Source organism: Mobula birostris, chromosome 1 (genome assembly GCF_030028105.1).
Source record: "Mobula birostris isolate sMobBir1 chromosome 1, sMobBir1.hap1, whole genome shotgun sequence".
NCBI lineage: Eukaryota > Metazoa > Chordata > Chondrichthyes > Myliobatiformes > Myliobatidae > Mobula > Mobula birostris.
Genome location: NC_092370.1, coordinates 14,549,849 through 14,564,408, shown reverse-complemented (window position 1 = coordinate 14,564,408; position 14,560 = coordinate 14,549,849). Strand labels below are relative to the sequence as shown.

The window sequence follows — 14,560 nt, the reverse complement described above, 5'->3', positions numbered from 1 at the left end:
AATTCCAGTGAATAGAGGCCCAGAACCATCAAACACTCCTCATATGACAAACTATTCAATCCCAGAATCATTATCATGAAACTCCTTTGAACCCTCTGCAATATCAACATATCCTTTCTGAGATAAGAGGCCCAAAACTGCTCACAATCCTCCAAGTGAGGCCTCATCAATGTTTTATAAAGCCTCACCATTACATTTTCTTGTCATTATACTTACTGTTATATTTATTGTTACTATATTTACGTTTGCTGTTACAAATGTTACGTACCCCGTAACTAGGTTGCCAAACCAGCAGAAATGGAACACTCGTTGGAGTCTGGATTACTAGGAACTAATAAAGTTTTATTAAAGAAATAAGTAATACAGTACACTAATCGTAAGGGTATAAATGTAACAGGTTAGCAATGATAATATACACATATACACAGAACTAGGGTAATAGGAATCAACCAAGCTCTATCGCAGTCTAGGGGTAAAATGATCAGTCTTAAGTGAAGCAGAGTCAAGTTCAGTTTAGTGCAGTTCACAGTAATCGCTGTTGTCATACTGTTGGAGAGAGAGAGAGAGAGAGAGATGCAAGTTGGTTTCCGGCAGACCTTTTGATGTCTTCGCAGTTGGTTTCGGGCAGACCTTTTGACGTCTTCTAATACCGCTGTGGTCACCGACTGTGACCCCTCCATTCCGGATACGATCGTTCTTCCGTTGTGAACCCGGCACCCAGGCAAGGGCGGACATACACCCCAGGTTCCCACCGATTGTACCTTTACACCCTGTGAGCCTCTGGTCGGTTCCTGTGAACCGGTCCTCCAAACTCCCACCAACTTGTGGGGTCACACTGCTCTTTCTAGGGTCTCGTGGTGTGTCTCGTGCCTTAGCAAACCTGCTCCTTTTATCCCCCTGCTGGGGTATCACCTGTCCATCAAACTTCAAACAGTTCAGGTTCAAAGCAACCGGTCTGTCAATATCTGAGTTGTGTTTCTTTCCCGTTAATCCCTCTCTTCTCTCTTATTAGCATTTTGAATATTTCTCCATTGTCTTTCTTATCTCTCTCATTAGCATCATCCATCCGGTACCTCTGCTGGGCGTCACACATGACACAAACAAGACATCCTATTGCATGCTCGTGTTTATGATAATCCATTAATCTAATCTAAGTGACTTTTTGCTAAATTCTGAAATGAAAGAGAAGGTTGTTGCTCGGGTTGGCTGTTTTGCTTGTAGGGTTGTTCGCCAAGCCTGGAGGTTAGGTCGCAAACATTTTGTCACCAGTTGAGGTGACATCATCAGTGTGCAGTTTCTGCCACATGCTCACGTTAACATTGGTCCTGTTTCTAATACCCTTATCTAAAGATTCTGCAATTCAAGAAACATGGGAGTACTTGTTGAAGGAAGAAATAGAGTTCCTGCCAAGTATAAGCCCATAGGATCACAAGACAAAGGAACAAAGTTAGGCCATTCGGCCCATTGAGTCAACTCCACCATTCCGTCATGTCTGGTTGCTGTGGTAACTATAATGATAGCCATGGTGCAGAAGAAAGCCAGCAAATATTATTCTGTACGTGTACTCCCTGACTGATTCTCTCCTGCAGAAAAATAAAAGAATATCCTCTTGCTATTCAACCAATCAATCAAAGCATTATTGACTAATTACTGACACAGGTGGCTATGGAGGCCAAGTCACTGGGTAGATTTAAGGCAGAGGTTGACGGATTCTTGATTAGTCGGGGCATGAAGGGATACAGGGAGAAGGCAGGAATTTGGAGCTGAGAGGGAAATGGATCAGCCATGATGAAATGTGGGCCAAATCTTAGGTCTAATTGAAAACTTTCCAAAGTACAATGAGAGAAGTACAATATGGTTTTACTGATACAGGGTGGCATGGTAGTGTCACAGTCAGTGTAACGCTTTAACAGCACCAGTGACCGGCGTTCAATTTCACTGCTGTCTGTAAGGAGTTTGTATACTCTCACAGCGACCGCGTTGGTTTCGATCCGGGTGCTCCGGTTTCCTCTCACATTTCAAGGTCCTATGAGTTGGCAGGTCAATTGAACAATACCCACAATGTGCTGGAGGAGCTCAGTAGGTCAGGCAGCGTCTGTGGATGGGAATAAACAGTCGACATTTCATGCCCCGAGACTCTTCATCAGGACTGGAAAGGAAGCGGGGGAGAGTCGGAATAAGAAGGAGGGATGATGGAGTGAGAAGTTCAAGGCGGCAGGTGATGGGTGAAACCAGGAGAGGAGGAGGAGGGGTGGAGTGAAGAGCTGGGAAGTTGATTGGAGGAAGAGAGAAAGGGTTGGAGGAGGGGGAATCTGAAAGGAGAGGTCAGAAGACCATGGAAGAAAGGGAAGGGGGCGGAGCACCAGAGGGGAGTGATGGGCAGGTAAGAAGAGAAGGTCTGAGAGGGAATCAAGAATGGGGAATGGTGAAGGACAGAAGTGTTGAGGGGGGCAATTACTGGAAGTTTGAGAAATCGATGTTCATGCCATTGATCACATAGGTGGCATAGGCTCGTTGTGTCAGAAGGTCATGTTACTGTGCCATATCTCTTAATAAAAGATATCACATTTTCTGTCAGCACTTAAGCCTGGGAAATCAGGCTTGAAGTGCTAGTAACAGTCTGCATTTAATTCCTAGTTCTGTACGCCATGTTTTCGGTCTGTACTTTATGTGCATTTAGCCCTAATTAAAGCAACCACAACCACTTACATAAGCTGCAATGGGTCAGATAACAAATCCCACATGGGTTTTTGCGACAGTCTTCCCCACTTGCTGAATCCTTGCATCATACGAGTGCTGGGTGGTCTCCATGCTGCTTGCTACAGAATTCCACTATGGAATGAAAAGTTGCCCGACGCATACATTTGAGGTTTTTCTCTTATTTCTGATTGACCAAATTGCACAGCAGACATTGTAGTTAGTGTTTTCTATTTTGCTGTTTACCTCTGGTAAAGATTTAAAGATTAGCTCTATTTGTCGCATGGACATCGCACTATCAGTGAAAGGCGCTGTTTGCATCAATGACCGAGGATGCGTTGGAGGCAGCCCACAAGTGTCGATACACTGCCAACACCAATATAGCATGACCCCAACCCGTACATCTTTGGAATGTGGGAAGAGGCTGAGGCACCCAGAAGAAACCCACACGGTCACAGGGAGAATGTATAAGCTCCTTACTGGCAGCAGTGGGAAGTGAACCCCAATCACAAGCACTAGCACTGAAAAGTGATTACACTGACCGCTATGCTACCCATCTGTGTATAATGTTATAATGACCCCTCTCACGCATTTGGTGATGTTATTTAATTATTTAGAGCTACAGGCTCTTCCCACCCAACGAGCCACATGGCCCAGCAACTCACCTATTTGACCCTAGCCTGATCACAGGACAAATTCCAACGACCAATTAACCTACCAACTGGTACGTCTTTGGAATGCAGGAGGAAACCGGAGCACCAGGAGGAAATCCACACATTCACGAGGAGGCGTACAAACTTACAGAAGATTGAACTCCAATCTCGCTAACCGCCAAGCTACCATGGCACCCCACTACTAATGCTCTTATTGCTGGGAATGAATCATAAGCACTGGCTGAAATACCCAGCAGAACTACATCAAAAGGGCCTTCACTAACATATGCACTCAGTGGCGACCATAGTAGGTACCTCTTGTACCACCGAGTGTATGCTTGTGGCCTTCTGTTGCTGTAGTCCATCCACTTCAAGGATTGATGTGTCTTGCACACCACTGTTGTAATGTGTGGTTGGTTATCTGAGTTAGTCAACTTGAACTGTTCTCCTCCGACCGTTCTCATTAACAAGGCATTGTCACCCACAGGACTGGCACTTACTGGATTATTTTGTTTGGAACCAGGCAACGTTCAAGATTCAAGATTCTTAAGTAACCTACCCAGCTGCTGCCCGGTTTGCCGCTGGTGGTTAGGACGTCAATGACGGTCCACCATCTCTGGCGGTGTTCAGGGCTTCCTTCATCATATCAGTAGCTTCCTGTCGATTTTCACTACTGTCGGTCATGCAGGTCCTGGGTGGAGACTCAGGAATACTGTCACACTCAGACGTAGAAGGGTTCTTCCATAATAATTTTGTTTTACCAGTCAGGATTGTTAGCCCTGAGTTGAACCTCCCCGAATCTGGAGGACTGGTGTACCACTCTTAGTCTGGCCTCTGCCCTTTGACCTGTTTGGCATGAGTGACCCTGCCAAGAACCAAAGCATAAAGCCCTGACTCCAGCCAACACTGCTCTCCAGGTCATTGGGGCAGGGAAGCCTCCAATCCCTCTTGGAAGAAGATTCGTAAGTACACAAGTATAATGGAGAAGCAAAAGGTTGTTACTCCAGATAAAAACAATAAGCATAAAGAAAACAATTAAAACACAATAAATATAAATATGCAAACATGAGGAAATCTGCAGATGCTGGAATTTCAAGCAACACACATAAAAGTTGCTGGTACAGTCGACATTTTGGGCCCAGACCCTTCGTCAGGACTCCTTCCTGACTTCGTCCTCATGAAGGGTCTTGGCCCAAAACGTCAACTGTACCTCCTCCTAGAGATGCTGCCTGGTCTGCTGCATTCACCAGCAACTTTTATGTGTGTTGCATAAATATAAATACATAAGATAAGCTTAGGGGTAGACTGGGGAGGTGAAGTGGATGGAAAAGGGGCACAGAAGATCACCACTGCACGCACAGCAGGTCGAACCTTGAAGTGGACTGGCTAAAGCAGCAGAAGACCATGAACATATACTCAGTGTCCACTTTATTAGGTACGGGAGGCACACAGTAAAGTAGCACCCAATGTATGTCACCATATATTACCAGGTATATGGAAGAATTTAGGGTGGCGGGTTATACGGGAGGCAGGGTTTAGGGATCGGCACAACATTGTGGGCCGAAGGGCCTGTACTGTGCTGTACTGTTCTATGTTCTATTACCTTGAGATTAATTTTCCTGCAGATATTCATATTTTCTTTGCCGGCATTGTATTTGTCTTCATAACCAGCTTTGGTGTGAATCGGAAACTTCTCATTTAAAAAGACGGCGTTCAGACATCAGCAGGAAAGCGGCGAGGAATGTAGCGGTGAGGGTGACATTGAGATATTGTTCGCGGACTGTGCGCAGCGGTGACTGACCATAATGAAGGCCGAAAGCGCCCAGCGGAGCCCGGGAAGTTGCTCGGGGCTGGGACAGATCTTCTCATCATCCCGGGAACGGGGGGCAACAAAAACCCCGAGCTAGAAAACTATTTCCGAACTGATATTATCAATACAAGAGATTTAGTAGATGCTGAAAATCCAAAGCAAAATGACGGAGGAATTCAGCGGGACGGGCAGCATGTATGGAAATGAACTATCGGTCGAGGTTTCGGGCCGAGTCCCTTCATCGGGACTGGAAAGGAACGGGGAGCTGCCTGATCTGCTGAGTTCCTCCAGCGTTTTGTGTGTGTTGCTCTGAACTGAAGTTTCGGCGAACAACAGTGGAAACGAGCAGCTGGACCCTGCCCAGGAGCCCGGTAACGGGGTGATGCTCACTCACAATCTGCGTCCCTGTCTCTCTAACGCTTGATTCTTTAATCAACAATGGCCAGTTTTTTTCGCAGTGTGATTCGCAACCCACAGTCCGTCAGGTTGATCAACACCTCCACACATTTCACATCCCACCACCACGACATCACCGAGCGTCACTTCATACGGCCAGTCTGTGTATACAACAGTTACTTGTACATTGTATTTTATAGGGTTGCTTTTATACTTAAACTTATTGTGTTTTATCCCCGTTTTTATTGTGATCTTTATACTCAATGTGGTTTTTTTTTACGCTGCATCGGATCCAGAGTAACACCGCCGGGTTTAGGAACAGTAACTACCCCTCAACCATCAGCCTCATGAACCAGAGGAGGTAACTTCACTTGCCCCATCGTTCCCACAACCTATGGTCGATACATTGATAATTTATTTATTATTATCATGTCTCTTTTTTGTATTTGCACGGTTCTGCCTTGTTAGTGCGGTCTGTCTCTGATTGCATTTATTGAGTATGCCCGTATACGGTGACATATTTATCTGCTTTGATAATAAGTTTACTTTGAACTTTAAATCATTTCGTTCTCCTTTAACACTCGTGTACTGAAGAATGGCAATAAGCAATCTCGACTCTCTCTTCCTCGTGTTGCTTAGGAGCGCGGTGACTGGCTGAGGTTCGTTCGCTCACTCACTCCCCCCAGGCGATGTTCACTGGGGCGGTGAGGTGATTGTGGTTGGGGGGGGTGGGGGATACTCGTTTTTATTCTGCCCCCACCCCCTATCCTTCCCAACTGAATCTGCCAACTCCTTTCTCCGAAGAGGACAGCCCACCGCCGAGGCGGCGACGAGCACAATAGGTTTCGACTCGTCTCTCCACAGGAGAGAGTCAGATAGAAACAAGCCCACCACCCTCGCCCCCACACACCACTCCTCTCCCACCCCACTCGCACCCACTCACTAGTCCGCAAGTGTTAAGAAGCAGCGACGCCGCAGACTTTGCGCTCGGGGGAAAGTCCTGGAGAGGTTACGATGCTCCAGGCAAGTGCTGTGCCGAGCAGCCGGAGCCCTCGGACCGCCGCTCTGCCGGCCATGAGCAGCGGCGACACCCAGTACGAGGACACTGTCTCCAGCAGGGTGCTGGATGATATCAAGCGCCGGCTGCTCAGCGCCTTCAGGGGAGCCCCGGCTCCGTGTGAGCTCGCCCAGCCCAGCAGCCTGAGCAGGAACGCCCGGGTGGACGAGGAGCTCCGCAGAGCGCAGATCGACGGAGCCATTAGCTGGGTCCGGACCGAGCTGGTGAGTGAGAGCCGGGCGCTCGGACCGCCCGCAGCAGGTGTTCCAGCAGATCCCGGCGGTGGGTGACGGGAGGGGACGCTTCCCGCTTTGGCCAGATATTAACTCTCCCCAACTGCGGGAGGAACATCGGTGGGAAGAGGGGAGAATTGTCTCCTTTTGGGGTCAGTGCTGTTCCAAGACTGATCAGGATCAGAATCGGCTTCATTATCACCGACTTATGTCGTGAAATCTGCTGTTTTGCGGCAGCAGAACTTTTAAAAATTCCGGTTACAGTAACTCATTTCAGGTTGTTTATTGCGTACGTTCTCTGATATTAAATAAAACTATTGAATAAGAATTATAAATTACAAATAAATAGGTCAAAAAGAGAGCAAATAGCGAGGCAGTGGTCACGGACCGTTCAGAAATCTGATGGTGGAGGGGAAGAAGCTGTTGCTAAAACTTTTAGTGTGTGTCCCCAGGCTGCTGTACCTCCTCCCTGATAAAAGAGGACATGTTCCGAGCGGCGAGCGTCCTTACGACGGATGCTGTCTTCCTGAGGTATCGTCTCAAGAGTCTGATAGGAGAGTGGACGGGCAGGGGGGTGGGAAGGGAGGGAGGGAGGGGGGGAGAGAGAGAGAGAGAGAGAGAAAGAAAGAAAGAAAGAAGACTACCGGAAGTCATAGTCATACTTTATTGATCTCGGGGGAAATTGGTTTTCGTTACAGTTGCACCATAAATAATAAATAGTAATAAAACCATAAATAGTTAAATAGTAATATGTAAGTTATGCCAGTAAATTATGAAATAAGTCCAGGACCAGCCTATTGGCTCAGGGTGTCTGACCCTCCAAGGGAGGAGTTGTAAAGTTTGATGGCCACAGGCAGGAATGACTTCCTATGACGTTCTGTGTTGCATCTCGGTGGAATGAGTCTCCGGCTGAATGTACTCCTGTGCCCACCCAGTACATTATGTAGTGGATGGGAGACAAGTTAGGGAAATCAGTGTTCATGCCATCAGATTGAAAGCTACCCAGACGGAATATGAGGTGTAAATCACTAACACGAGGAAGTCTGCAGATGCTGGAAATACGAAGCAACACCCACAAAATGCTGGAGGAACTCAGCAATCAACGTTTCGCGCCGAGACGCTTCATGAGTTCTGGAGAAGGGTCTCGGCGAAATATCGATTCATCTCCGCAGATGCTGCCTGACCTGCTGAGTCCCTCCAGCATTTTGGAATATGAGGTGTTGCTCCTCCAACCTGGTCAGGCAGAATCAGTGTCTAGTTGATCTTTAATTGATCCTATTATAGTTACTATTCTATAGATTTGCTGTGTGGAAAATGAAACAGTGACATATATGTTTCTAACGTTAAAAGATCCGTCACATTCTGCCTCGCCTCTCTGCTTTGCAGTTGGAGATGCGATGCCAGGACCGGCAGCTGGCCAGAACCTTACTGGAGTTGAACAGCGAAATCCAAGAGCTGAGGAGAGAACAGGAACTGCGCACGTTCTCGGGCGGCCGGCCCCCGCCAGCGCGACCCGCGGGCGTTAAGCAGAGCCGGGCCGGTGCAGCCGTCGGCACTGCTGGAAAGGAGTACACTTAATATAGGACCACCGCCCAACATTAACACCCCGTTTTGGAGCCGCCGAGCCAGAAAGATGAGGACACAACAAAAAAGCAGTGCAGTTTTGACTTATGGAGAAAGTTATTGCAATGTAACACGTCAAGTCGAATTAAGTATCGTCCGTGGATTATTTTTTGTAGAATTCAAATGCGTTCTGCACGCAACAGGCGTAATAGTTAGATGAATTGCAAACGGAACCCACGCTGCATCTTGTCCTTCTGAGGGCACACGGGTGTTAGCGCGGAAACGTGCGCTGACCTTCCCAGGCAGAGTGCGGGTGCATGTCATCGACTGAGGGCATTCGAGAGCCTGTCGGCTTGGACACCTGTAACGGGGCTGGCCCGGCTTTTCCCGCCGGTTATAATCGCTAGCCGAGGGGCTGACCTCTTTCGGAAATCGGTTAGGGTTTGAATGTTAGCGACACACAATGCTGGACAGCATCCATGCTGCCTGGCCTGCTGAGTTTCTCCAGTATTGTGTGTTGCTCCGATTTCCAGCACCTGCAGATTTTCTCTGGTTTAGGGTCTGAATGTAGCCGGCGCTCTACTTTACAGGGTCCATGGCGCCAGGATGGGCAGGAGTTCGCTTGCTCCCAGGATTGGGCAACAATCTGATGTTATTGTCCTTCGCCTCAATGCATTGTTTATAAAAGAAAGTCAACTTAAATGGGAGAGAATACCCGACTCTTCAAAAATGAGGCTTTACTGGATTGCAACCTCTTTTGTCGGTGCCCATTGAACCGTACCAGTAATCCCGGCCTGGCCTCATGCCCCAGGGATCTGAGTTATCCACAGTGTAAATTTGGATAAGATTTGAACATAACGTAATATGATGATGTTGACGATATAAAACTTCGTACTATTGGGATGAAAACTTGTTCTGTTTGCCCAGCCTGCTCACTGCGTGATTCCAGACTCACTTCAATGTGGTCAGAGTCCAGTCACCCTCCCAAATCCAACAGCAAGCCATTTGAATCTAGGACAATTAGGGACAGGTAGCAGTTAGTTAGGAATGTCCAAATCAAAATCAAAGCAAATTTATTATAAAGGTACATATATACAACCCCGAGATTCATTTTCTTGCAGGCATTTACAAGAAATACAATAGCATTCATGAGAAACGATACATAAACCAAGACTGACAAATAACCAGCATAGAAAAGAAGACAAATTGTACAAATATGAATAATCCTGAGAACATGAATTTCAGAGAATCCGTAGTTTGTGGAATCTGTTCGGAACTAGGTTTAATATCACCGGCATAAGTGGTGAAATTTGTTGTCTTTGCGGTAGCAGTACAATGCAATACATAATAATAGAAAAGAGTGAATTACATTAAATATATATATAGTTAAAAAGTAGTGCAAAAAATAGAAATAGAGAAGTAGGTTCAATATCCATTCAGAAATCTGACGGCAGAGGGGAAGAAGCTGTTCCTGTATCGCTGAGTGTGTGCCTTCAGGCTTCTGTACCTCCTCCCTGACGGTAACAATGAGAACAGGGCATGATCTGGGTGATGGGGGTCCTTAATAATGTTGAAGTGAGTGAAGTTATCCACACTGGTTCAAGAGCCTGGTAGTAACTGTTCTGAAATCTGGTGGTGTTCGACTTGAGGCTCCTGTACCTCCTTCCTGATGGCAGCAGTGAGAAGAGAGTATGGCCTGGGTGGTGGGAGATTCTGATGCTGGATGCTGCTTTTTTGTGGCAGTGCTCCCAGGAGGGATGAAAAACAATTCCCACTATGGAGGTTAGAAGCTAATAAGGGAAAATTTATGTCAAAAAACTTAAGCAATATACTGTAAATAAATTATGTTCTGCTGCTCGTTTGGTGCTGGTATCATGCTCTTCTGTACCAAACCATTGACAACAGCATCTGCAAGAGCATTCCATTCTATGTATATTCCTATGTATGAAATAAATTTATTCTCAAAGTACAGATGCTACCTTGAGATTCATTTTTTTGCAGGCATTCATGGGAAAAAGAAGGAAATACAATAGAATTTATGAAAATGATGTAATCAGACAAACTCAGTAGGTCATGCAGGATCTATGTCGAAGAACAAACATAAGTGTCTTGATGAAGGGTCTTGGCCTGAAATGTCGACTGTTTATTCATTTCCATCGATGTTGCTTGACTTGCTGAGTTCTTCCGGCATTTTGTGTGTGTTGCTTTGGATTTCCAGCATCTGCAGGCTTCCTCAAGTTTACAATATCACTCTTGCCTCTATTGGAATTCAGTTGTTACTGTTTTGCTTACTGCATTCATATTTCTTTGGAATTTACTGATTTTATCCACACAGTTTACAGTGTCATCTCTTTTTGTGTCATACATCCAACAGACTGCATTTCCAAACTGGCATAAAAGCCTATACCACATCACTGGGAAACAATATTGATCTTTGTTGTGCAACACACACAAAATGTGGGAGAAACTCAGCGGGCCAGGTACCGTCTATGGAGAAGAATTCCCAGCACCTGCAGATTTTCTCTTCTTTGTTGTATTTTGTTATTATTGAGATACAGCACAGAATAGGTCCTTTCTGCCCTTTGAGCTGCGCCGCTCAGCAACCCCAGTTTAACACTCACCCAATCACAGGACAATTTACAAGGACCAATTAACCTACCAACCGGTATGTCTTTGGACTGCTGCAAGAAACCGGAGTACCTGGAGAAAACCCAGGCAGTCATGGGGAGAAAGTACAGGCAGAGGCAGGAATTGACCCCATGTTGCCTGTACTGTAAAGCATTGTGCTAACCACTATGCTACTGTGCTGCCCTGTTTGTTCCTAGGTCAAGCTTTTTTCACTTGCACAGTGAAATACATCCTTTGCATCAAATCAAAATCCATAAAGATTATGCTGGGCAGCCGCAAATGTCCCCACACGTTGGGAATGTGGGAGGAAACTGGCGTGCCTGGAGAATCCCATGCAGTGACAGGGGAGAACGTGGTGCACAATCTCCTTACAGGCAATGGTGGGAATCAAACCCCAATCAGTCAGCAGTGGAGCTGTAAAGCAATTGTTCCAACTATTAGGAATGGGAAAACTAAATAAACAGTGAAAAATCAACTTCATAAGTGTTCACTTGTCCAATATTCAGCTATAGTCTTCTATATTTGAGTAAATAACAATTATTTAATGATGCATAAAATCTTTTGATTATTTGCTAAATGTGGTGTGTATAGTGAGGGGCAGCACCTCTGCTGAAGGAGCTTGCCGTGTCCAGTCTTGGGCAGCTCACTCACCTTAGGTCCCCACTGGACACTCAGCTCTCACCTGTGGCTCCGAGTAGCTGTTTGCATGCAATAGCATCCATACCCTGGTGCACCGCTTCAACAGGTATGCTAAAGCAGGTGAGGGTGGCCGTCAGCCCTCATACCCTGGTGAGATAGGGCCACGCCCGTCCTAGCACGCAAAGTCAGCTCTGGTGGACTGGGTGGGTGAGATCAACACAGATCCAATGGCTGAGAAGGCAGTCCTGCAATGTTCTGTGGAGAGTGAAGGGCACGACAGGGCACAGAAGACACCATGGCCATCCAGTGCAACCAGGGAAGACCAAACAGTTGTGGCAACTACTTGTACCACGACCCAGATTTCCGAGGCTGAGAGGGTGGACCTGGCTCACTGCAATGGCTTTTCCACTTTGGAAACTCTCCCGCACAGGGTTCTTGCCATTGTTGGATATAATGGACAACAACCATTTGCTCAGTAAATGTGACATTGTTCCCCATTGGATATAGTGCGTAACAGTGAAAGGGAACAGGGCACACAGTATTAATAGTAATTAATTTATTCATTTATCATTTGTACATTGAAACATACAGTAAATGCCAACACAACCCGAGGAGTTTCTGGGGGCAGCCCACAAGTGTCATCACACATTCTGCTGTCAAAATAACATGCACACTATGTTCAGCAGACCACAACTAACATCAATAACAATAGGATATAATAAAACTAAACAAACGACAAAACAAGCTCCTTCCTTCCCTCCCACCAGGAGGCACAAAGGCTGTTTTCCACCGAGCGAGTCAATGAATTCAGAGTTTGAAGCCTAGACTTTAGGATCCTGTCAACCTAAGGTTGACGCCAATCCAAACCCGAAGGTCAATCCAAAGCCCATAGACCCAAACTCTGGGTCTACAAGTTTGAGAATCTACTGGGGAAGTTGGACGCATGCTATTTGAGTCCTCGAGTTCTCTGCAGGCTGGAGACCTGAGGGCTAGTGCTTCAATTCTGAATTATCAAACCCACTTAAAAAAGCCAATATAAACATGAAAGATTGAGAGGAGATTTGATAGAGATATATGAAATTTTGAGGGGTGTAGATGGGGTAAATGCAAGCATGCTTTTTCCACTGAGGTTAGGTGGGACTACACCAGTGTCATGGTGTGCTCTCGGAGGACTGGACCCATGTCTGGGGGTACAGTAGAGATGGAAACATAGAAAACCTACAGCCCAATACAGGCCCTTCAGCCCACAATGTTGTGCCGAACATGAACTTACTTTAGAAATTACCTCCGGTTACCCATAGCCCTCTATTTTTCTGAGCTCCTTGTACCTATCCAGGAGTCTCTTAAAGGACCCTAACATATCCGCCTCCACCACAGTTGCCGGCAGCCCATTCCACGTACTCACCACTCACTCTGTAAAAAAACTTAACCCTGCCATTTCCTCTGTACCTACTCCCAAGCACCAAAAAACTGTGCCCACTCGTGCTAGCCACTTCAGGTCTGGGAAAAGCCTCTGATTATCCACACAATCATTGCCTCTCATCATCTTATATACCTCTATCAGGTCACCTCTCATCCTCCATCACTCAAGAGGTTAGGTATCAGAATCAGAGCCTTGACGGTGTGACTGAGCTACACCACAAGATTTCATCCTCTTCAACGCAATGACCCTAATCAGGTACCAACTGAGAGTTCTCTTTAGTCATAGTCATAGTCATACTTTATTGATCCCGGGGGAAATTGGTTTTCGTTACAGTTGCACCATAAATAATAAATAGTAATAGCAATAGTAATAGTAATATTACTATTAGTAAATAGTAATAGTCATGGAAATAATAATTAGTAATAGAATAGTAATAGAAAATGGTAATCAATAGTTAAATGATAATATGTAAATTATGCCAGTAAATTATGAAATAAGTCCAGGACCAGCCTATTGGCTCAGGGTGTCTGACCCTCCATGGGAGGAGTTGTAAAGTTTGATGGCCACAGGCAGGAATGACTTCCTATGACGCTCTGTATTGCATCTCGGTGGAATGAGTCTCTGGTTGAATGTACTCCTGTGCCCACCCAGTACATTATGTAGTGGATGGGAGACATTGTCCAAGATGGCATGCAACTTAGACAGCATCCTCTTTTCAGACACCACCGTCAGAGAGTCCAGTTCCATCCCCACAACATTACTGGCCTTACGAATGAGTTTGTTGATTCTGTTGGTGTCTGCCACCCTCAGCCTGCTGCCCCAGCACACAACAGCAAACATGATAGCACTGGCCACCACAGACTCATAGAACATCCTCAGCATCGTCCGGCAGATGTTAAAGGACCTCAGTCTCCTCAGGAAATAGAGACGGCTCTGACCCTTCTTGTAGACAGCCTCAGTGTTCTTAGACCAGTCCAGTTCATTGTCAATTCGTATTCCCAGGTATTTGTAATCCTCCACCATGTCCACACTGACCCCCTGGATGGAAACAGGGGTCACCAGTATCTTAGCTCTCCTCAGGTCTACCACCAGCTCCTTAGTCTTTTTCACATTCAGCTGCGGATAATTCTGCTCACACCATGTGACAAAGTTTCCTACCGTAGCCCTGTACTCAACCTCAGCTCCCTTGCTGATGCATCCAACTATGGCAGAGTCATCCGAAAACTTCTGAAGATGACAAGACTCTGTGCAGTAGTTGAAGTCCGAGGTATAAATGGTGAAGAGAAAAGGAGACAAGACAGTCCCCTGTGGAGCCCCAGTGCTGCTGATCACTCTGTCAGACACACACACTATTCTTGATTACCTGACTAGCAGGCACACGTACTGTGGTCTACTAGTCAGGTAATCAAGAATCTATGACACCAGGGAAGCATCCACCTGCATTGCTGTCGGCTTCTCCCC

At 46.2% G+C, this 14,560-nt stretch overlaps 1 protein-coding gene across 1 annotated transcript; it reads left to right on the top strand.

Moving 5' to 3' along the window:
* The first annotated feature begins 6,613 nt into the window (after positions 1-6,613).
* Positions 6,614-10,291, top strand: aard (alanine and arginine rich domain containing protein). The gene is made up of 2 exons (XM_072248295.1): positions 6,614-6,837; positions 8,233-10,291. The coding sequence occupies exons 1-2, from the start codon at positions 6,631-6,633 to the stop codon at positions 8,422-8,424; spliced, it is 399 nt and encodes a 132-aa protein (XP_072104396.1). The 5' UTR covers positions 6,614-6,630; the 3' UTR covers positions 8,425-10,291.
* The last annotated feature ends 4,269 nt before the right edge of the window (positions 10,292-14,560 follow it).

Bases quoted from the DNA above. Each gene is read 5' to 3' on its own strand.
- aard (XM_072248295.1), top strand. From the start codon at position 6,631: ATGAGCAGCGGCGACACCCAGTACGAGGACACTGTCTCCAGCAGGGTG. The intron at 6,838-8,232 runs GTGAGTGAGAGC...TCTGCTTTGCAG, and splicing joins GCTGGGTCCGGACCGAGCTG to TTGGAGATGCGATGCCAGGA.